The following is a 22,109-nucleotide window of genomic DNA, read 5'->3' as shown; positions in this document are numbered from 1 at the left end:
GCGGATATAAATGCTGGGCTGAAGAAGGCACCATGAATAAGAGCTCAGCCATTTGCTACAGGTGAGCTAGTGGGAGTGGATTGGGGTTCGTCCCCGTGCTCAGGTCTGCTAGAGGTAGTTGGACTTTAGTTCAGTTGAAGCTGGTTCATAAGAACTTGCCTTCTCCAGCAAGACTATATGGCTGAGAAACAATGTTTTGAAAATAGCAAGATGGCAGTGACCCCAGGACTAAAACAGACATAGCAAGCTTATTTGAAGACAAGACAGCAGAGTTTGAGCTGACCGTACGGAAAGTCTGGGTGAAGGTCAGAAGTATAACAGAAGATGGACATCTCCCAGGCTGTCCGGAAGTGTAGCTCTTCATGGTAGGCGGTAGGGTTTCCAATTACTCTGCTCCCGTCTTCCTAATGCTTAGCTAGCTCACCTTTCCACCAGATCCCTTTCCTGCACCTGACGCAAAAGGGGTCCACCACTGGCCTATTAATTCCTTTAATTTCCTTTTTTTTCTGACCTTCATTTTCTTTTTTTTTTAACTGAAATATAATCACATATGACATCGTGTAAGTTTAAGGTGTACAACAGGTTGGTTTGATACATTGATGTATCGCCATATAATTACCACCATAACATTAACACCTCTATCACATCGTGTAATTAGTATTTTCTTTCTTGTGGTGGGATGATTTTCCTGTTTCAACATGAGAACTGGCTGCCTTGTTTCTTTAGATAATTCATTTGGGAAAAAGTTGCTTTAGGGGAAATTTCAAGATTTTCTTTTTGTGTCCATTTGTGTGCACACACACACAGCCTCCCGCCCCAAAACTTTAATCATATGTTTGATCACAAATAAAACCTTAGTGTTAAAAGTAGATTTCGGGGGCGCCTGGGTGGCTCAGTCGGTTGAGCGTCCGACTTCAGCCCAGGTCATGATCTCGCGTTCCGTGAGTTCGAGCTCCGCGTCGGGCTCTGTACTGACAGCTCGGAGCCCAGAGCCTGTTTCAGATTCTGTCTCCCTCTCTCTCTGACCCTCCCCTGTTCATGCTCTGTCTCTCTCTGTCTCAAAAATAAATAAACATTAAAAAAAAAATTTTTTTTAATAAAATAAAAGTAGATTTCGTAGATCACCTTCTTTAACGATAGTAACATTACCAGGAAGAAATAAAGAAATGAAAAATGTAACTTAGTCCCTGGGAAATCAAGGTATTCTCTTAAATAAACCCTGGACCAAACAGAAGCAAATTAAAAAAACAAAAAATCATGTGTTTGGATGGGACTACTTAATACCACAAATACATAAGACCTCCCGAATTGATGCATATAGTTAGTACAATTCCAGTTAAACTCATAATCTCCTCACCCCATTTGAATAAAATAATCTTAAAGTTTCTGTGGAAGAATAATGTCTAGGAGATGCTAAGGAAATTGGGAAATTAAAGCTAAATAAGTAAAGGTTTGCCTTTTCTGATGTTAAATATATTTAAAGTCACAGTAGTAAAAGCTTGACATTGTAATAGAAGTAAATCAATAGATAGTTGAAACAGAGCAGAATTCAGAAATAGATTCCAGACATAGGGTAATTTAATATATGACAAAAGTGGTATTTCAGTTCAGTGGGAAAAGGAGGGTATTTTTTAAAGTAAATGGTTATGACATAGCTGATTAACCATCTGGATGAAAATAAAGTTTGGACCCTTACCTCATACTATATACAAAAATAAATTCCAGATATATTACATATGTAAGTTTAACAAACAAAACAAAGATGGGGAAACAATTTCATATTTGTCTACAAGCTAAAATTTGAGAATAACTTTATAACCAAGACAAAAACGCTGCTTTGATTACATAAAAACAGGTCATGTGGGGTAAAAGATACCACACATACAAGTTGCAAGACAAACAGTAGATTAGGAGAAAACATGTGTCAGAAATAAGACAGATAAAGATTAATATCTTATACAGAGAGCTCTTAAAAATGATAAGAAAAATATACACAGAGCCAAAAAGTGGTCCAAGAATATGAATATGTGATTCACTAAAGGGCAAATCAAATAGTCGATAAAACGTCTCTTTCTTTATATCCGCTGAGAGATTCTCTTTCTCTGGCATGTCAGAGGGCGAGTTCACTTGAAGCTCTAGGATGGATGGAGAGGGAGCAAGAACAATGACGTGGTTCCTGAATTATCTTCTTCCCCACACAGACTACAGTGACTGTGGTCGGAAGCCTCCCTCCGAGACGGTCGGAGTGGAAGTGCGTGGTGAAGAACTTGGACACGGGCAGGGAGCTCTGCAAGGGTAGAAGTCCGCCGGGCAGGGTCTGTACCTGCAACATGCCCACCAGAGCAACCTACAAAGGTAAGTGGACTCTGCTCTTTTTTTTTGTTTGAAAGTGAGGAAGGCAAGAGAACCTCCTGAGTTCAGATTGCCCAGGAAGCAAGTTGAATGTCAGGGGATTTATACATTCCCACCCTTTAGACTCGCTGTCTGCTTACCTCCTGCTCTCCCCTCGGTTTTGCTCACCTCTGCCCTACCTCATCCCATGATTCCAGGATCCCACTCTGACGTGTGACTGGAGAATGACAGAGCAGGGTATGCTGGATGGGAGAGTGGAGAAGCTGGAGACCATTGGACTGACCCTACCCCAAATGGTTCAGATAATTCAGAGATCTGAGAGGCTGGGAATGCCCTTGGTGAGATGAGAAAAGAGAACAACCAATGTTCTATCATCTTAAGATGATTGCATTCATGCAGAAAGGAAGTATTTATTGAATATCTACGGTGCGCCGGGCACTGTGCTAGGTGCCAGGGATACAGTGACCAAACAAGTTAGACGTGGCCCTTACAGTATTTGTAGCCTGTTGGAGTAAAGATAGACAAAGGGCTCATCACAGTGTAGTGTGTAAATGCAGGGGACGTACAGAACCATGGGAAGCACAGGAAAAGGGCACCTAACTGAACCTGGAGGGTCGCTGAGGGGACAAGGAAAGCTTCCTGGAAGATGAGTAGAGTTGAGCCAAAGGAAAGGGGGAAGAGTATTCCAGGCAGAGACCAACTAGTGTGATGGTTAGAAAGAGAGAAAAGGCTTTGTTTGAGGAGCCAAAAGAGGCTCTATATGGTTAGGGCAAATGGGGTAGGGAGAGGTAGAGAGCAGAGTGATAGAAAACGGATACCAGGGTGCCTGGATGGCTCAATTGGTTAAGTGTCCAGCTCTTGATTTTGGCTCAGGTTATGATCTTATGGTTTGGGAGATTGAGCCCCGTGTTGGGCTCTGTGCTCAGAGTGTGGAGCCTGCTTGGGATTCTCTGTCTCCCTCTCTCTCTGCCCCTCCCCTACTTGTGTGCTCGATCTCTTTCTCTCTCTCTCTCTCTCTCAAAAAAAAAAAAAAAAAAAAAAAAATTTAAAAAATTAAAAGAAAATGGATAGCAAAGAAGGTTTAGAGTGTCTGGCACAAATTAATCATTTATACTCAATAAATTTTTGTTGAATGGCCAAAGTGGAGGATGGCTGGAGGAGGGAAGGAGAGGGTTCTGAAAAAGCAGATAGAAGAAAAGCTGTTGCAGTGATCCGGGTGAGGGTGACAGTGAGGGCTGGCACAGAGTCAGGCGGGGGTGTAGAGAAATTGGTAGATTCCAGAGATGGTGGGGGGCTAAAGTGGACACACTGAGGATTCATGAATCCCTGCGGGCAAGAAACACTAGAAGTAAGGTCACAGTATTGGTGCAGGTCTCCTAAAATGGGTGACCATCACAGTGGAGAGGAGAGCTGGTGTCACTCGGTTAATCCCCAACCGCTCCAAAGGGAGTTCAGTGTGCCAGACCAGAGACCCAAGCTTACAAATGTCGGCTCATGGTGCTGGTTTGGGATTGAATTGCTTGGAAAATGATTCCAATTCTCCACTTTTCTTTGTTTACACTGTGCAGCCTTTGTGATACGCTTCTAGTTAATTTTGCTCGTTAAAATGCAGCTCTTGCTCATGTGTAAAATCTGCTTTCCAAGTATCGGCGATCACCTGGTAAAGCTAAGTTGGTTGCTTTTAGGGCCTCCATCAGTTGCACTCGACCTTTGCCTGCCCTTTTCTTTGAAGGCCTTGCATGTTCTGAGCCGGCAAACAAACTCACTTCCCACCTCTTGCGCTCAGCCGGTCAGTGGTCATTGCCAAACCTCTGTCTCTGCCCTCACCCCTTTCATCAAATCCTATTGCCCTTCTGCTTTGAAACATGGGAGGGAATGTCACCTCCTTCATAACAATCCACGGTATTTCTGGCACCCTCTGAGGTCCCCACAGTCACCCCCTTCTTGGTAGCCAGGTGCTGCATGGAACTCAGACCACTCTCACGGGATGTTTCCTTGTCTGTCCTATCATTGGGTTTTGTTTTTTTTTTTTTCACCTAATTCATTCTATGTCTTCCTGAATAACTGTAAATGCTACCAGAGCAGAGATCAAATATATTAGTTTCCTTCTGATATTTCCCAGTAGTGTTTTGTGCGTAGCTGACACGAAGAAAATTACAACTTTTCCTGGTGTTCATCATTGAACACTGGAACGTATTTTCGCTGGGAGTCTCTCAGGCTTACTGTCCATATGTCCATTCTACTAACATTTACAAGTGGCTGTGCAAATGCTCTTGCTGAGGGGTCATGCCAACCCTCCAAGCCTCCTTGTCTTTACAACAGAGGGTTATCACACTTCACATGTAATCACTTAATGTGAGCAGAATTCGATGTGGCATCCTGGCTTTTAGCATGAATTTTACTGCCGTAGAGAAGTATCTTCCCAGACCTTGGGAATCACACACTAATAAAATTTCAGTAAGGAAAGTAAGGATGCCAACAAACTTAGGCCACTTCTTATTTTATCACGGAAAGCCTTCATTTTTAAAGTATCGTCCTTGGTCTACATTAACTCATAAAAGGAAGACGATGTTGTCCCCAAATGGAGGACAGTAAAAACCTCACTGAGCGCTGTGCTTGGGTGCAGTAGGCTTTGACAGGTGCTGTCCAGGCTGCGGCACCCAAACCTGGCTGTCTACCGATCATGTCATGGGGAACATTGCCAACCACAGAGTCCCAGGTGCTCCCCAGGTGTGTTACATCAGAACCTCTAGAAGCGTGGCTCTGGAATCTCTATTTTCATCAATTTCTCAAGTGATTCTGATACACAGCTGGGTTTGGGAACCACCTTGGATAGAATATGTAAGTTAAAGACCTACAGGAAATAGGACGTTTCTCTAATGCTGATTCAGCACGGTTTTTATCTTTCTTGTTTCTCTATCCTTTTGAGGGTGTTCTAGCCAATGAGTACGTTTCCAAAAGCAAATAAGACAACTCTGATGGTTGATCTGGTGACAGTTGACTCCAAGCGGATCATGGATCCCAGCCCATGGGAACCACGCTTAGGGTTTGTTAGGCAAAGGTTGGTAGCGTGGATTTTGCTGAAGGTACAGGATTTGCTCTCTAACGTTTCTGGTTATCGTATTCTAGGCAGTTCTTGCTTGGTGACTTGTTTGATTCTTATGCTGTGGCCAATTGCAAGCTGAGATAGTGATCCCGGGGAGAGTATGAGATGTAAATGGGCTGTAAAATGGCTTTTTCCTAGTGATTATCCGTGGGAGGCTTGGAACACAAGGTGGGCCCGGGTCTGTTTGGAGGCTTGTGCTGTGTGCTTGGGCTGCCTGACGTGAATGGCCCACGGGAAGGAACCACATACTGATTGAAATGTTAGCAAACAGCTGGCACCCCCCCACCCTCTATGCAAAGGAGGCAAAAATATTTATTTTTTGCATTTACAGCTTTGCTTGACGATAGCGGGACTCCACCATAATTGACATTTTTTTTCCCCCTTTGCTCCAGATGTTTTAGCTGTCAACATGACGTTCTCCTCCGGTTCTTGGCATTTATCAAAAAGATTCAACTTTACCAACTGCTCATCATTCAGAGAGTAAGATTTTATTTGAAATTTAAGTATTCTCTCATTGGTTTTAATTTATTTATATGCTTTACGCCTCCATTTCCGAAAGAATTCTTTTGCGGAGTAGAACTTTCTAAAGTGCCTTTTGGAGCATGGCCTGATGGGAGATAGAAGGGGGAGATCGGAGGGCCCCTGAGCTAATAAGCCGGCTCGTTCAAGCCCTAATAAGTAAGGTGCAGCAGCTAAGGAGCAAACAACTGTGCTTAAGTGTTGCTACCGACAGGGAAATGCGTTTTCCCCAGACGGACAGGCACTCTGAAGAAAATACAGCAGAAGGGGTGCTATGTTCCCCCCTGAGCCGAATGGCTTTGGGAATTTGAGTCAGGGGAGAGGGTGTGAGCATGAGACCAGGGAAATCATCAAGGAGAAGATCAAGATGAACTCTCTTTCATCGAAAGAACATGTTTGGGGCACCTGGGTGGCTCAGTCCATTGAGCATCTAACTTCAGTCGGGTCATGATCTCTGTCCCTTCCCCCCTCGCTCGCTCTCTCTCAAAAATAAATAAAACATTTAAAATTAAAAAGAACATGTTAGCTCTGTTCCCCCACTTTTTTGTGCCACCTTTTGCCCTGTTGGGCTGTGTACCTCCCCTGATTTAGGGCCACGCCTCACTCCTTGCTTCTCAAGCAGAGACAAGACAGGGAGGAAATGTGTTTCTCAGATGCATGATTTTCCAGTCGAAAGGTGGGATGGAGGTTCCCATGGAAACAACGGGAAGCCGTGTTATTAGTGATTCTATAGCTCGTTCAGTGGTTTGATTGACCAACTATGTGGGTATTGAATGTTTCTTTTGGCCTGGGAACCACTGTTGCCGTGGGGAAAATGAACTCAGACTCAAAACTGGGTTGGAGGGCCACTCTACAGCTATCCAAACAGGGGCCTCTGGACCTCATCTTTACCCGGGGTACTCTGAAAGAGGGGCTGAGTTCAGTTGTTTCTAACAAATAAACTGAATGAATATAGCGGGGGCGGGGGGGCGTAAACTTGATACAGAAAGCCTCAGAAGTCTGTGAAAATAGGAAAAGAGGGGGAGAGTTAACAAAAAAAAAAATGCATAGTTCAAAGAGAGTTGAAACGTAAAGCGGGTCCCCCATCCCCAGTGTAGAGGCCAGGCGGAAGGAAGTGACTTGCCCTGGGGCCCACAGTTAGGTAATTAAGAACCAGACCTCAGACCCACAGCTCCCCAGAGGGTGAGTGTGCCCTTTCCTTGAGTACCTGGTCCTTTAGTACAACACTTAGTACATTACACTTAGTATACTCGTGCCTAAGGGGCCGCGATGGGAATGCAAATCACAAGCCTGCTTCTAGCTCACTTAGGTGCCTGGATAAACACTCCCATGAGTCTGCAGTTTCTATAGGTCAGAAGCTCCGAATGCTTTGACATTTCTTGAAGAATCTGTGAAATATGAATGGTGTCTCTTCTCCCTACACTGGCCCTCTCACTGTCCCAGGCCAAGTCTTCCCCTGGCCTCCCATGGCTGTGTTTCCAGACCAACCTCAGAGTCTGTTTTTATTGTTCCTTCAACTCTGATTTTCCTACAACATGCTTTTCAAGTCCTCTACTGTTATCCTCACATGATAGGTTATTTGATGAGTAGACACAGTTCTTCCTTCATTTGGTTAAAAAGCAAACACTGGCACCCCATTCCCTCCGCTTGCCAGGTGACACTTTCGGTCTCGTACCTTCCAGGCAGTGGGGGTGTTAGTTACAGCTCTAGTGAGTGAGGGCAGGGCGGGGAAGGTGAGTCTCCGGAGGGGAAACTTACCTGAGGGCAGACAAATAGCAGAACTGGATTCAGAAACAGAGCCAGTGGGTTCCTGTTATCCACCAGCACAGCAGGTGACCCTGGCTTCGGGTTCCCATGGCAACACCCCCAAAGGTGTCATGACAGTCCATCAGCCCTGAGGGCTGCCCAGAGCAGGGCACAAAGTCGGTGCTCTATCCTCAAAGGACTGTCCTCCCTCCCCTGGGTTCATCCTACTCTGTCCAGGGATTTTTTTTTTTCTTCTTTCTTGTTTTAAATGCTTGCACCCTGCATCACGGAGGGAAATTCTAGGGCATGAACATTTTCCTAAAGATTTGGAATTAAGTTGGCTTTCCGTGTTGCCAGATGCCCAGCGTGTATTGGAACTGACTGTGCTTGGTGTAAAAGTGAGAGAAAGTGTATCCACCCCTTCACAGCTTGTGACCCATCTGATTACAAGACAAACCAGGTAAAGTGCCATTTTTGGTATTACAAGGTTGAACCAGAAATAAGTGTTGGTGACCGCCCAGTCCCAGTCTGTCTTTTGTGTTTGTTTCAAACTCTAAATTTCCCAACTGCTTGGATGTTGAAGGGATATTCTTCATTTCAGGAACACTGTCAAGTTGCTGTTGAGAAACGGGCACCATCCAAGACTGCGGGAGGAGGAAGATTCACCGAGAATAGGAGTAGTAGAGCCAACCCGGGCTTGCAGGTCAGACCCTAGTTTTGTGCTGATCATGGGGGAAAAAAATCCCCTTTAGATGACAATAACAACTCCTCACTGCTCTGGGTTCCTTTTAAAAATTCCCTGTTTGACTTTCTACAAAAATTCCCTTTTCTACTTTTGATTTTTAACCAAGTTTCCCTTAATTGGCTCAATACATCAAAGGCTGCACACTCACATAAAAGAAATTAAAATTCTATAATTATGAAAAATGATATTGTTCCAGGAGGAGTGAAATTTTAAAGGTGACTTTGTGGCTCACTCAGGAGGAGGTAGAAGGAAGCATGTAACACATAGCACTGAGGGGACTTCGATTCGAACCACATATTACAGTTGTATTCCTGGGGGTTATGTGGGGTGAGGGGAGTCTATGCAAAGTATACAAACTAACCTCATTCAGATTGCCCATCTTTACATTATAGAGATGATCTAACCCAGAGTTAATAGTGCCAAAACAAAGAGTTGTTGCCATATGTGTGTGTATACATATATATGTATGTATCAACCATATACATATATCCATACATCCATATGTACATACATATATATACACACACCCACATCTCCCCCCATTTCCCCCTGAATTTTTTTCATGGAAAGATATTTTCCATGAAATTTCCTTGGAAATTCCTCTTATTTTCATCATAGTAAACCACCAAGTTCCACCAACAGACATGTTTGGGAAAAAAAGGACATGACCGTGTAAACGTTTCTGGGCAGACAATAGTGGCCATGCTTAGAATGACTGGCTTCAGTGAGTTGACAGAAGTTAATTGAGCATGTGCTATGTGGTGACAAACAAGAAAGGGTAAGTTCTCGAGCTTATTAATCGGGAGGTCTAGCAGGAGCAGACAAATTAAAAACAACATTTCTTTTTCTAAAAAAGGCTTGGTTTTCTATTTCATGACTAATCTATGGCTTCGATGTATCCATTTGCTGTTATTTAAGGTCAAGTGCCAATATAGATAAGTAGCACATTTTTCATCACTACCGAAAAGTTGATGGTAACTTTAGGTGAATAACTAACAGGGAGAGGGAACGTGAATCATGATGGATTATGAAGTTAATTAAAGGCATTAGAAAGGCTCGGTGTGCCAATATCTCCAGATTTGAAAAGTCTTTGAGGTTTTATTAAGGGGTGGGCTTCTCTTCTCTTACCATTGGCTTCTAAAACAAAGGCGTAGTGACAGGTATTTGGATCAAGGAGGCGGTGGCTTTTTTAAAAAATTAAATTTATCCTTTGTTGTCATTTTAGTTGGGTTTTTTTTTTTCGAGTTTAGTAAAGCACACCTAACACAGTTTACATCTTTGCCACTTTTAAGCGTACAGCTCAGTAGTGTTAAATACCTTCACACAGTTGTGCGACCATCACCACCAACCATCCCCAGAACATATTTCATCTGGCAAAACTGAAACCTCATGCCCATTAAAAAATAACTTCCCGTTTTCTCTTCCCCCACCCCCAGCCCCTGGCAACCACCATTCTACTTCCTCTCTCTATGAATTTGATTACACTAGGGACTTCATGTAAGTAGAATCATACAGGATTTTTCTTTTGGTCATTGGCTTATTTCATTTAACGTGATGTCCTCCAGGTTCATCCATATCAGCATGGGTCAGAATTTCCTTATTTTTAAGGCTGAAAAATATTCCACTGTGTGTCTATAGTACATTTTGTTTTTCCATTCATCTGTGGATGGACACTTGGGTTGCCTCTATCTTTTGGCTATTGTAAATAATGCTGCAATAAACATAGGTGTACAAATATCTCTTGAAGGCTGTTTTCAATTCTTCTGGGTATATATCCAAAAGGAGAATTGCTGAATCATAAGGTAATTCTATTTTTAATTTTGGAGGGGAATGCCATGCAGTTTTTCATAGTAGTCTGCCGTTTTAGATTCCCACCAACCGTGTGCAAGCATTCCAATTTCTCCAAATCCTCTCAGCTCTTGTTATTTTTGTGTTACTGTTGTTGTTGTTGTTTTAATGGTAGCCATTGTAAGTGGATATAAGGTGGTATTTCATTGTGGTTTTGATTTGTATTCCCTAAAGATTAGTGATGTTGAGCATCTTACAATGCGCTTGTTGGCCATCTGTGTATCTTCTTTGGAGAAACGTCTATTCAGGTCCTTTGCCCATTTTTTAATCAGGTGGTTTGTTTTTTGTTGTTGTTATGGAGTTATAGGAGTTCTTTATAGATTCTGGATATCAACATCTTGTCAGACACATGACTTGCAAATATTTTCTCCCATTCCATAGGTTGCCTTTTCACTCTGTTGATAGTATCCTTTGATGCACAGAAGTTCTTAATTTTGATGAAGTCCAGTTTATCTCTCTCTTTTTTTAATCTGTGCTTTCGGTGTCCCATCCAAGAAACCATTGCCAAATCCGTTGCCATGAAGCTTTTCTCCCATATTTTCTTCTAAGAGTTTTATAGGTTTTTGGTGGGTTTTTTTTTTTTTTTTTTGATGTTTATTTATTTTGAGAAAGAAAGGGCAGGGGAGGTGCAGAGGCAGAGGGAGAGAGAATCTCAAGCAGACTCCATGCCCAGTGCAGAGTCCAACGTGGGGTTTGATCCCACCAACCACGAGATCACAAGCTGAGCCAAAACCCAGAGTTGGACAATCAACCGACTGAGCCACCCAGGAGCCCCAAGAGTTATATAGTTTTAATTCTTACATTTAGGTGTTTGATCCATTTTGAGTTAATTTTCATATATGGTGTAAGGTAAAGATCCAACTTCATTCTTTCCCATGTGGATATCCAGTTCTCCCAACACCATTTGTTGAAAAGACCGTCCTTTTCCTATTTAATGGTCTTGGCTCCCTTATCAAAAACCATTTGGCCAGATATGCAAGGGTTTCCTTCTGGGCTATCTGTTCTGTTCCACTAGTCTTTAGGTCTGTCTTTATGCCTGTGTCACACTGTTTTGATTACTGTAGCTTTGTAATAAGTTTTGAAACCGGAATGTGTGAGTCTTCCAACTTTTCTTTTTTAAGACTTTTTGGGAAAAAAATTAAACTTTTTATTTTGAGGGAATTGTAGATTCACATGTACTTGTATGAAAACAAGAGAGACCCTCGATATCTTTTGCCCACTTTCCCCCAATAGTAACATCTTGCAAAACCCATAACACAATATCACAACCAGGATATTGACAGTGACAACAGTCAAGGGACAGAACAGCTCTATCACCACACTCCCCTTCCCTCCTCCCTCCCACTCCCCCTTTCTGATCCCTGGCATCTACTAATCTGTTCTCCATTTCTATAATTTTATCATTTCAAGGAGTCTATTTAAATGGAATCATCCAAAATGAGTCCTTTTGGGACTGGCCTTTTTAACGCAACATAATTCTCTGGAAATTCATCCAAGTTCTTTTATGGGTCAATAGTGTGTTCCTTTTTATTGCTGAGTGGTGATCCAGGCAATGACTTTTAAAATTTCTTTTATGTTATAAAAAAAGTCACTGCATCCTGGTTTCCTGCATTGTGTCTCCCCATTCCTTTTGACCTTTGACACCATGTGGTTAAAGGAACTGGCTGAAAATAACCAAAAGCCCAGGCAATGTCTTTAGTGCTGCTGTGTGAATGACCCTTCTTTCTTTGGAGAAAGGTATTGTGTTGATCCTGGAATGTTTTTTTTTAACATGTGGCTTCGAACAGAATCTTCTCGATTTGGGTTAATAGGGAATGGAGTAGTATTGATCGCAGGAGGGCTTTCTCATGCTCTGGCATACACCAGTGCCGTTCCTTGTCACATGGATATGTAAATCTGCGTTTCCAGTTCGGGTCTTGTGTTGGCCTCAAATGAAGTGGTGAACACTTTTCCTAGCAGAGAAGCCACTGAGAACTTTCTCTCAATGCATCTTCCCACGTCACCTATGTATCGAGTGCTTTCTGTTTGCCAGGCACTGGAGACAGGAGATGTGAATGGTGCAGACACGACCTTAGGCTTCATGATGCTGAGCTGGGATTGGCTCTTGCTACACATGTGTATTGAGCACCCAGTAGACACCATTATATTGAGCTTCACGGGTACAAAGAGGAGGACACAGATGAATCAAACACATGTGTCTCTGTCAATCTCAAGAATCTTATACATAAGTACACAAGTAAGAATATAAGATAAAAAAAAGTACTAACATAGGAGAAGTACCAGAAAGTACACAAAACCCGGAGAGGCTCTCTGTGCCTGCAGACTTGTCTTAGTCATTCCTGTTTATTTAAGCCCAATGCCTGGCAGCTAAAAACACTTAATCAGTGTGGTTGGTTAGGGCTTTGATTGATGGATGGATTGATAGACAGAGATGGCATTTCAGCCAACCGTTGAGGGACGAGACACATGAAAACAGAGGAGTGGGTGTTCTAAGCAGAGGGGCCAGCATAGGCAAAAGTATAGTGGGTTGCCAGAAAATTCCAGGGCGTCTGTTATAGGAGACCCCACGTAATTGAATTGCCTGGAACAGAAGGATGCAGGAACCTGTGGGACACAAGGCCTAAAAGACCCCGTGGCCTGAATCTCTGGGGTCTTCCACACCAGGCATAGGAGTTTTGGTTTTGTTCTTCAGCAGCAGTAGGATGCTACTTGAGACATTTGTCTTTTAATGTATGCATTTGCTCGTCCAAGGACACAGCATTTAGGACATGGGGTTCCTGGTGCGATCACGGTTTGGGCCTGCTGCCCTCACGGTGTCACGACTGTATCCTCAGTCTCTTCACCTGACCTTCCCGTATGTGCTGTCATTTATTGGGAGGGGCTGCATTAAGGAAAGGTACCACCAAAAGAGGGAAATGAACTCAAAACCCTGGGTTTGCCCTTTGGATGAGAAGTATTTTCAGCTCTGAAGGCTGGTCTGTCTCAGACGGTTGGCCCTGTCGCCCGGCACTCACCTCTTTTCCTTCCTTTTCTTAAACAGTCTTCTATCTGGTGCCTCCACCTGCAGTGAGAAGAGGTGGCTGCCCTCTCTTTCCTGTTCTCGGAGAAAGGATATGAAGATCGATGATACGGTGTGGCTGTAATATGTGTTATTCCTTGCAGTGTGCTTGTCTCTCTAGGGTGGAAATACGCCCTACGAAGCCATGTCTCCTGCCCTTGGGGGATTTACGTTCACGTGGTTCTTACTTTTTCTTCCTTGCACCACCTCGTCTTATCCTCCTCCACCTCTGAATGTGCGTTTTAATTTCTCACAGGTAATCCACACTGACCCTTGCAGAGACCTTACCTCTAAAAGTGAAATTAAGTTTAACACAGACCTTGTGGAGTAGCTTCTATGGGCGTAGCACGTGCGAGGCGCTGTGGGATTCACCAGCAATTGTTCATGTACCCGTGCGTTTAAAATGTGGTTGTTGAGGGGCACCTGGGTGGTTCAGCTGGTTGAGCGTCTGACTTCGGCTCAGGTCACGATCTCACAGCTTGGGAGTTCGAGCCCCACATGGGGCTCTGTGCTGACAGCTCAGAGCCTGGAGCCTGCTTCGGATTCTGTGTCTCCCTCTCTCTCTGCCCCTCCTCCGCTTGAGCTCTGTCTCTCTCTCTGTCTCTTGCTTTCACTCAAAAATAAATAAAACATAAAAAACCTTTTTTTAATAAAATGTGTTTATTGATCACCTACTATGTGCTAGACAGGTGGTCACAATGTGTGTCCTCAAGGAGCTTACGCTGTAGAACTTCTAATATTTTGGAGGAAGGAAGATTCATTTTCATGAAGCAGTTGAGTGTGTATGTACATCAGAAGAAGATGTAAGAAGGAGTTCCAGAACGTACTAAATTAAATAGTGGTGGCCTGTATTTGTTGAGCCGATGCTATATCCTGAGATCAGAATATCTGTTTCTGTAAGCCTCACAATGGACCTATTTTTTCCCATTTTATAGATGAAGAAATGTTGGCTTATAGAGGGTAAGTAGGTAGTAAATAATAGGCAAGAGATTTGAACCCAGGCAGTCTGACTCCAGAGCCCCCCGCTTTAACCACTACTCTCCATTGTATGACCTCAATTGAATATAAACAAGTATTAAATGATGTCATATTGATGGAAAAGGTCAATCTGGAAGGGAGAAAACTAACATTGGCTTCTCTTGGCATCGGTGGTGCCGACATGGGTGGGGCGACAGGCTACGAAGGCAGTGTGTTAGTATCGAAGCCTCCAGAGGGGAGGGGAGGTCAGGGTGTGGTCAGAATGGAGGATTCAGGCCCAGGCCAGGCTGGTATCCTCTCCAGGACGGGGAGAGGAGAAGAGGCTCAAGATGGGAAACTGAGGCCGGTAGGAGAGTGGAGCAGCAGGAACCACGTGCTGACTGGAAACTCAGCAGAGGGGTGGATTTGGAGTGGCTGAGCCTAATTCGCAGTCAGGGGTCTCTGTGGAAGGGAGGAGTTACCTCCAAGAGTTACCTGTCTTGGAGTCCCGGTCACCCAGCCCGGTTCTGCGTTGCCACATTCAAAAAGTTCAGTGGCCAAGAGTGACGCCTTTGTGGAGTGGCCTTGGCAGCCCCACCTCAGGGTCCCCAGGTCAGAGAAATGAGCCTTGATCTCTCAGCACAGGACCTTCACAAGGGCCATCTCAGTTGCCGTTCTGACCCTTGGTCCTTCCTGGGACCAACTGGAGGTTACGTCCCAAGTTTCCTGGGGCCTCTACTGGGGACCCCATGAAGGAGCGTTCACCTGGGGGCCGAGCAAAGCAGACGGAGGACCATGTTGTTCTATCTAGTGCTCTAATTTTTCTTTGGTGGCATTGGATTTTCTTTCCATGTCTCACCTCCTTTTATACTTTGCCCATCGCCGCTGCCGGTCACTGCTCTTTTCAATTTATACATTTCATGAATACATTACTTCCATCCTTCTCAGTCATTAATAAAGATGTTAAATAATGCCGAACCAAATATTCACCCCTGTAGGGCCCTACAGGACACTTTCCTTTAATTAGTTGTGCTACCTTTCATCTCTCTAATGTCCTTTGGTTTCAGATTTCCAGCTGGTTTTGAATCCATGTGACTTTTTATGCGGTCCTGTTTGAACTAATTTCACCAGTGAAACTCTGAGAGACGTTTTACTGAGTGTCGATTCAGGTCCAGGCCTACAGAGAGCTTTGCTATATTCAGATTTTTTTTTTTAAACAGATTAATAGAGTACAATTTGGTCTTAATAAACTGAGCCTTCCTAATGCACCTCTTTCCCATATTCTTTTCAATCATAGCAGTATTTTCTCCATTAATGTCATGGTAATTTGAATTGTGTTGACGTCAGACTTCACAAAAAAAGTACTCTTACTGTCAGAAGCAATCCTCGTAGACCTTTTCAGAAATAACTATTTCTTAGTGGTTGTGCTGTTTCCAATATCTTAGAACGACTTTGTTTTAAAAAAATGAAAATAGCCGGGTATTCTGTAATCACCGAATTAACCAGTTTCTAATGTGCTCTCATATACAAAATAGAGAGTGATCTAAACTCATGAGCAACCAGGTTCGTAGGACCTTATTAAATAATTTACAATTGGGCAGCCATTTAGAAATAACTCTTAGGTCTTTAAAATGTAGCTGACAGGAAGTAGACTATTCTGAGGTTAATTGCTGGACAACACAGGTTGTGAAGGTTGCTGTCAGAGGCATTTTGATTTGACATATGGAAATTCTTGGACCTAAGATGAGGGCAGGATCTCACTGTAAGGCTTTAAGGAAGTGTCTTTTCGGATCAAACTAGATTATGTTTTTAAATTAACCCCTACTATGTGTCAGCTCCTGGGCCCGCTGCTTCACGCCAGGCTGTGAAATTAACTCTTGATTAAAATATAAAATAGATCTACAATAAGCGTGTGCAACATTTGTCGGGAGATCATTCTTTGCCTTCTGTCTGTAGAGGATTTTCAAAAACCTTTAGTAGTAAAAATAGAAAATGTTATATTTCTAAGAATTGTTGCAGCCATACAGGACAGCCATATAGCTACCCTCTCGTTTTCTTTTTTTCCTTGTACACCTGCACAGTTGATTTGATGAGGTCCTCTTGGTGGCTCTTTAACTCACTTATTAACATTAAGAGAGGTTCTCCAAGCAAACAAAGGACAACTAATCGGACCCTCTTTGCAAATAGACTGGAAGCATCAGCTTTCAAGAGACAGACCGGGCTGGATTTCATCGTAGACAGCCAATGGAAACTTCTCTAAACAATAAGGTTTAAAAATAAAATCCTTTCGAAGTAGCAGGGCTGTCTCTGCTCAGGGAGAAATAAGAAGTTCATAAGGCAACGTGGTGGGTCTTCTGATGGTGTTTCCAGAACCATTTAAGGAGCAAAATACAACCCCCTGAAAATATTTTTTACATTAGTTATAAGGCTCTTTTTATCCTCTCCTGAGAGTAGAGAAGTAGCATTTACTTGGGGGTGTTCGAACATCTTGCTTGAGGAGATATCACAGTATAAACACAGGAATCCAGAAGGGCTGTCCGGAAAGAAACGTGGGGCTCTCGGCCGACTTGGATGTGTATGTGAGTCTTCGTTGGGATTCACATAAAACGAAACGAAACACAGTCCCATCTTGCCTCCTTAAGAAGGGCAGTGGACTTGTACTGTGCAAGGGTTGGCACATTTTTTTCTACAAAGAGCCAGACAGTGAATGGTTTAGGCGTTGGGAGCCCCGCGGTCCCTGCCACAACTATTCTGTCCCTGTAGTGCGAACGCAGCCGCAGGCAGTACGTAAATGAACAGGTGTGGCTATGATCCAGAAAAACTTTCTTTGTGGACACTAATATCAGAATGCATGTATTCTCACATGTCGTGGAACATTATTACTTCTTTGACATTTTTTTCACGGGCCATCCGAAGGCAGGCGATGGACTGGATTTGGCTTGCTACAAACACCTAGCACTGTTCTAGGGACCCTGTACATGTTCAATAAATACTTGTTCACTTAGCTGTCACCATGTCAGAGCGAAGAGTAAGCCTTCTGCTATATAGCACACACTTGACATTTGCAAGGGATTTATCTTGAAGTCTTTGCTAATCCCCCCATTCCAAGTACCACTCGTGCAGATAATTTCCCCCATAAAAGGCAGTCAAGTATAACAGAATAATTAAAGTGACCCTTTCAGACCCTTCATGATTCTATAAATATGGGACTAAAGTCCTCTACTAAGTGATTAAAATAAATTCTGTCACCGAAATCAATTCTCTGTCACCTTACATCATGGCTGTGATGACATTAACGATGGATTTACCTCAACCTGCAGAACCAATCCATAGTGATAATGAGCGATGGTGACCGCTCTACCATATAGCACGTGTGTTTGCCGAGGAACAGAATAAAACATCCCTCACAGCAGAAGGGGCAGCCCAAACAGCCCGGCAAGTCCATCATGATGAGCATTACACATATGAAGGAGCAGAGAATATGAGGCTGCTTCAAGAAGCAGGTGGTAGACAGGTGTTGGGCACAACTGATGCTCTCCCAGTGCCATAAGTGGCTTCCTCCTAGATTTTAGCCTCTACGTGGCTACAGTTGGCATCTGTGGCTTAGCCAGATTTCACGTGATTATGCGTCTCTGGACTTGGGGGTTGTTTCCAAATGTCAAGAGTGTGAGTATGAAATGCACTGGTGCTGAAGAACTGTATTTTATATTGGCCGGAGAGAATTTTTCTGTCCTGTTTTAGTCACCGTATTATAGAAGAATACAGATGTGCTGGGGAGCGGTCTGTACAAAGAATAACAGAATGATCAAAATGAGAGATGGTGACATCTGGAGAAGAAAAGTGAAAGAAATCACGATTGTCTTGTCTTTGAAAGGAAAGTGATGCCTACCAGCAAATAAAGCCCCCACCCCGTCTGTTTAAGGAGAATTTAATCAGGCTTTGCAAGTAAAGAAGTAAGGTGCAAAAGTCTACGTGATATGGGGCCTCAGGGAGCAGGTTATCACATGGGAAATTTTCGTGATAAAGAAAGGCCTGATAAAGGTTATAATGGGTGCCGTGGAGAGGAAACTGTTGACCACAGTGGTTTGGCATCCAAGTACTTGGTATTAGGTGACTGAACAAGTTGATTTCTGGAGGTTTTCCCCTGCAGTATACCCCTTGATTCAAATAGCCTAACTGGGGGGAAAAAAAAAACTGAAAAAAAATAGACACTGCTTTCTTGGGAATTAAATTTATCCAGAATAACATTTCTTCCAGCTTAATGATAACTCTTGTTGGCCTATCATCAGTGGATTCCTTGTCTTTTTCTTCATTTTGTTATATTGTGAGCCTCCAGAGGCCGTGAGCATTTTTGAGACACCAGTGAGATCTCACTCTTCAGACAGAATGTCAGACTCTTCAACTGTATTTTCAACTGTCTTGTGAGACAAAGACTAATTGGTTTGACCTCATGCTGTCGCATGTTGAGAGACATGAATCTTCAGCACTCTTCCTTGAATTCATTGATTTCATTAAACACTGTCTGCTTGTGTTTGCAAAATGTCGTAATTTCCCAGTGATTTCTTCGAACTGCAGCGCGTAAACAGATTTTTTGGAACAATGCCACTTCTTAGCTTTGATCTTGTGTGTTAATCTTTATTTCCAACAGGTCTTCTACATTAAGTCCATTGAGCCACGGAAAATATCGACTTTAGGGAAAAGTAACGTGATCGTCACGGGAGCAAACTTTAGCCAGGCATCCAACATTACAATGATCCTGAAAGGAACCAGTACTTGTGATAAGGATGTGTGAGTTGAAATCATAGTTATTTATCCTTGGTAATATAGTAAAAAGCTTTCACTTATGCCAAAAGAGTATCATTGTGATTATAATCTTTTCAAAGTATCTCCACGTGCCAAAGTGGGCAGTTCATCTACATATTTGTTATCACATAATTTTAATAAGTAGAATAATTTAAACACCGCTTTGGAAGCTAACTGTGAGAAAATCTGTCCCCTGTAAGCCCCCAAAGCCTCAGAACCCACTAATTTCAGGATGTTGCCTCTTTGAGGTCTTGATTCATTTCCATTACCAGAATCAAGTATTTTGAGTAACAGACATCTTGAAGCTGATGCGCTTAGAAAAATAGTTGCATACTTAGGAATCTGATGGAAAACTATGACAGCTCTTCCGATGTATTACCCAAAGCTGAAAAAAGAAACGTTCTGGCATGTTCTGTTATTCCTTGTAGCCTTCTCTTTACTGGATTGGTCTCAGGCTCAACTAATAACTAACTGGAACATATATTAGTAGTTAAAAAAAAAAAAAAAAGACCAAACACCCCAACACAGATATCTGGTCAGTGTACCATTTGACCATCATTATTTCTGTGACTTCTTTCCCCCCTAACTTGTCCTTTCAACCAAACCTGGAGAGAGAAAAAAATTTTTCCACGTCTCACTGACACCCTTGTGCAAATCGTACCCCCAAAAGAGATGCAATAATAATAACACAACAGATAATTTGAGTTTTCTGCTTGCTAGCTTTTGTAAGTTTGGGTTGATTTGAAGTTAGAAGACATTGTAGTTTATATGAAGTAGAATACTGGGCTCATTCTCATCATGGGGATGCATCAAAGACAATCTGCTGAAGCATGGTGTTTTGGGTTTTAACTACTAAAACAGATTTGCACAGCATTTTAATCTGCCACACTTATTTACTGAATTTTCTGTTTTAATTCATTTGCTGCATATAACTGCCATCCTCTTCCCCTCCTAACAGTAAATTTAGGATGTCTGTCATCTTGATGGAGAAAGCTGTTCATTGGTAGCTCCACTGTGTTTTGCCATTTACCAGAATTATCAAGCACACATTAGCGGCTGTATCTATGCGGCATAGGTGTTTTGGTACCGTTGATCCTGGCTAAATACCTTCCTGCGCAAATCTTTCATGTTGTGTTGAAATCTGTGAAGTTAGACACCTGTGTGTTCGCTGAAAGGCAATCACCTTCACTGGCAAATAAGCCGGTTTTCAGAGCGTTTCCCTATTTTTGACTCTTTATGCTCTCATTTCAATTCCGAATGTGTCCTGAGATACTGCAGTTATTCAATTAAACGACTCAGAGACCTTTCTGCATGTAGCATTTCAGTAACCACATCAGAGTGGTGAACCCAAGTTCACAAGCAGTAAACATAATACCCAGTTAATCCTATATCTGAGTTCATGCCGTAATCCCACACTCCTTTAATATGGTATTTTTCAAATGCCTAATTATTCGGAAGGGAAAAATACGAGGATAATAGTGGAATGACCCCCATTTCCACCTCTCTCCTTCCAAAATTTATAAACAAGTTTGAATTTTAATGATTAGCCATTTTACGATGAATTTCCTAGAGCTTTGCTCTGAACGTAAAGCTTAGGATGTAAATCTGCCATAGTGTAAATGCACACTGACTCAGATGCTTCTTGAATTCGCCTTATGTTAGGATCTATTATTACTACTTAAAGGATATGTGCATTAATGTTAATAATCATGTGCATATCCTATAAGTAGTAACAGTAGATTCGCACGTAGCATAATCATGCTGAGAATTATTCAGCACAACCCAGTCTTAGTGATCTTTTGCTTTAGAGGGTCATTGTAGACATGATGTACTGAGGAAGTGCAGGTTACAGAGGGAATGTTGTAGAAGGCTCTGCTTTGACTCCCGAGGGGCATCAAGGGCATGCCCTGTGGATGTCAGGAGCACCCAGGATATTCCCAACTAATTTCTCGTCTAGACCTCCTTGGGAGGCAGCTCGGCTCTGGTGCTGATTGACCCTGAGATCCCTGCGCTCTTGGCATGGACTTTGGTCATGGGCACTCTGTTCTTAGAATGGCAGAATCCCCATCTCTGCCTGGGGCGGAGTTCTCCCCTTCTACCGTCTAACTGGGACTTCTTTTTTCTTACGCTTTTCATTGTGGAAATTTCCAAGCATACCCAAGAGACAAGAGCGCGGTGAACCTCTCCGTGCCCATCCTCCAGCTTCCAAACTTGCCAACATCTTGCCAGTCTGGTTTCATTTTTGGAGAGGAGGGGAGCATGGGTAGCTGGAGGTTTTAAAAGCACCTCCCAGACACCATATCCCTTGACACATACCTACTTCAGTATATGTCTCTCACAGATAAGGACCGTGCCATTCTCAAACCCAACAACGTTAACAGGAAACCCTACACAGTCCATGTTCCACTGATAGGACTTCTTAAGGGAACTGGTTACCTCTCCTTTCCCCACTTCTAAGGGACATTTGCAAATAAAAACATACAAATGAAAAAAGAAAGAGGAACCCTGCCCCAGATGATCCCCACCGTGGTAAGTGGCCCCTGATGAACCCGCACTTACGTGCGGCTGTTCTGATTGTTTGTGAACTGTTGCGGTTCAAGTAAAATTCGTACGCCGTCATGTTCGGCACACAACTGTGCTCCGTGTCTGTGTCACTTAAGAGTTGTTTTTCTGCCCTTTTCTAGAATACAGGTCAGCCACGTGCTAAATGACACCCATATGAAATTCTCTCTACCGTCAAGCCGAAAAGAAATGAAGGATGTGTGTATCCAATTCGATGGCGGGAACTGTACATCTGTGGGACCCTTGTCATATATTGCTCTGCCTCACTGCTCCCTCATATATCCTGCCACCACCTGGATCAGGTGCTTTCTAGACTCCTGTCTTTCTGTCATTGTGTTTAAAGGGGCCATGTGCGTAGAGATCATGGGTTTTCCACAAATAAATACAGAAATAATAGTCCTATCTAAATTCCT

General features: G+C 43.0%; 1 protein-coding gene across 1 annotated transcript in view; it reads left to right on the top strand.

The window, feature by feature from the left end:
* The window catches only part of PLXNC1 (plexin C1), a 148,895-nt gene that overhangs the window by 65,718 nt on the left and 61,068 nt on the right, over nucleotides 1-22,109 (top strand). The window contains exons 6-11 of the mRNA XM_019446434.2: nucleotides 2,202-2,355; nucleotides 5,851-5,938; nucleotides 8,081-8,183; nucleotides 8,325-8,426; nucleotides 18,980-19,119; nucleotides 21,819-21,998. Of these exons, the coding sequence (XP_019301979.1) occupies nucleotides 2,202-2,355; nucleotides 5,851-5,938; nucleotides 8,081-8,183; nucleotides 8,325-8,426; nucleotides 18,980-19,119; nucleotides 21,819-21,998 (767 nt within the window). The remainder of the gene's footprint in view (nucleotides 1-2,201; nucleotides 2,356-5,850; nucleotides 5,939-8,080; nucleotides 8,184-8,324; nucleotides 8,427-18,979; nucleotides 19,120-21,818; nucleotides 21,999-22,109) is intronic.

The sequence above is a fragment of the Panthera pardus genome, unplaced genomic scaffold, assembly GCF_024362965.1.
Source record: "Panthera pardus isolate Hobbes unplaced genomic scaffold, ASM2436296v1 HiC_scaffold_6, whole genome shotgun sequence".
NCBI classification, from domain to species: domain Eukaryota; kingdom Metazoa; phylum Chordata; class Mammalia; order Carnivora; family Felidae; genus Panthera; species Panthera pardus.
Note: the sequence above shows the minus strand (reverse complement) of the source record. Positions and strands in the feature narration are given on the sequence as shown.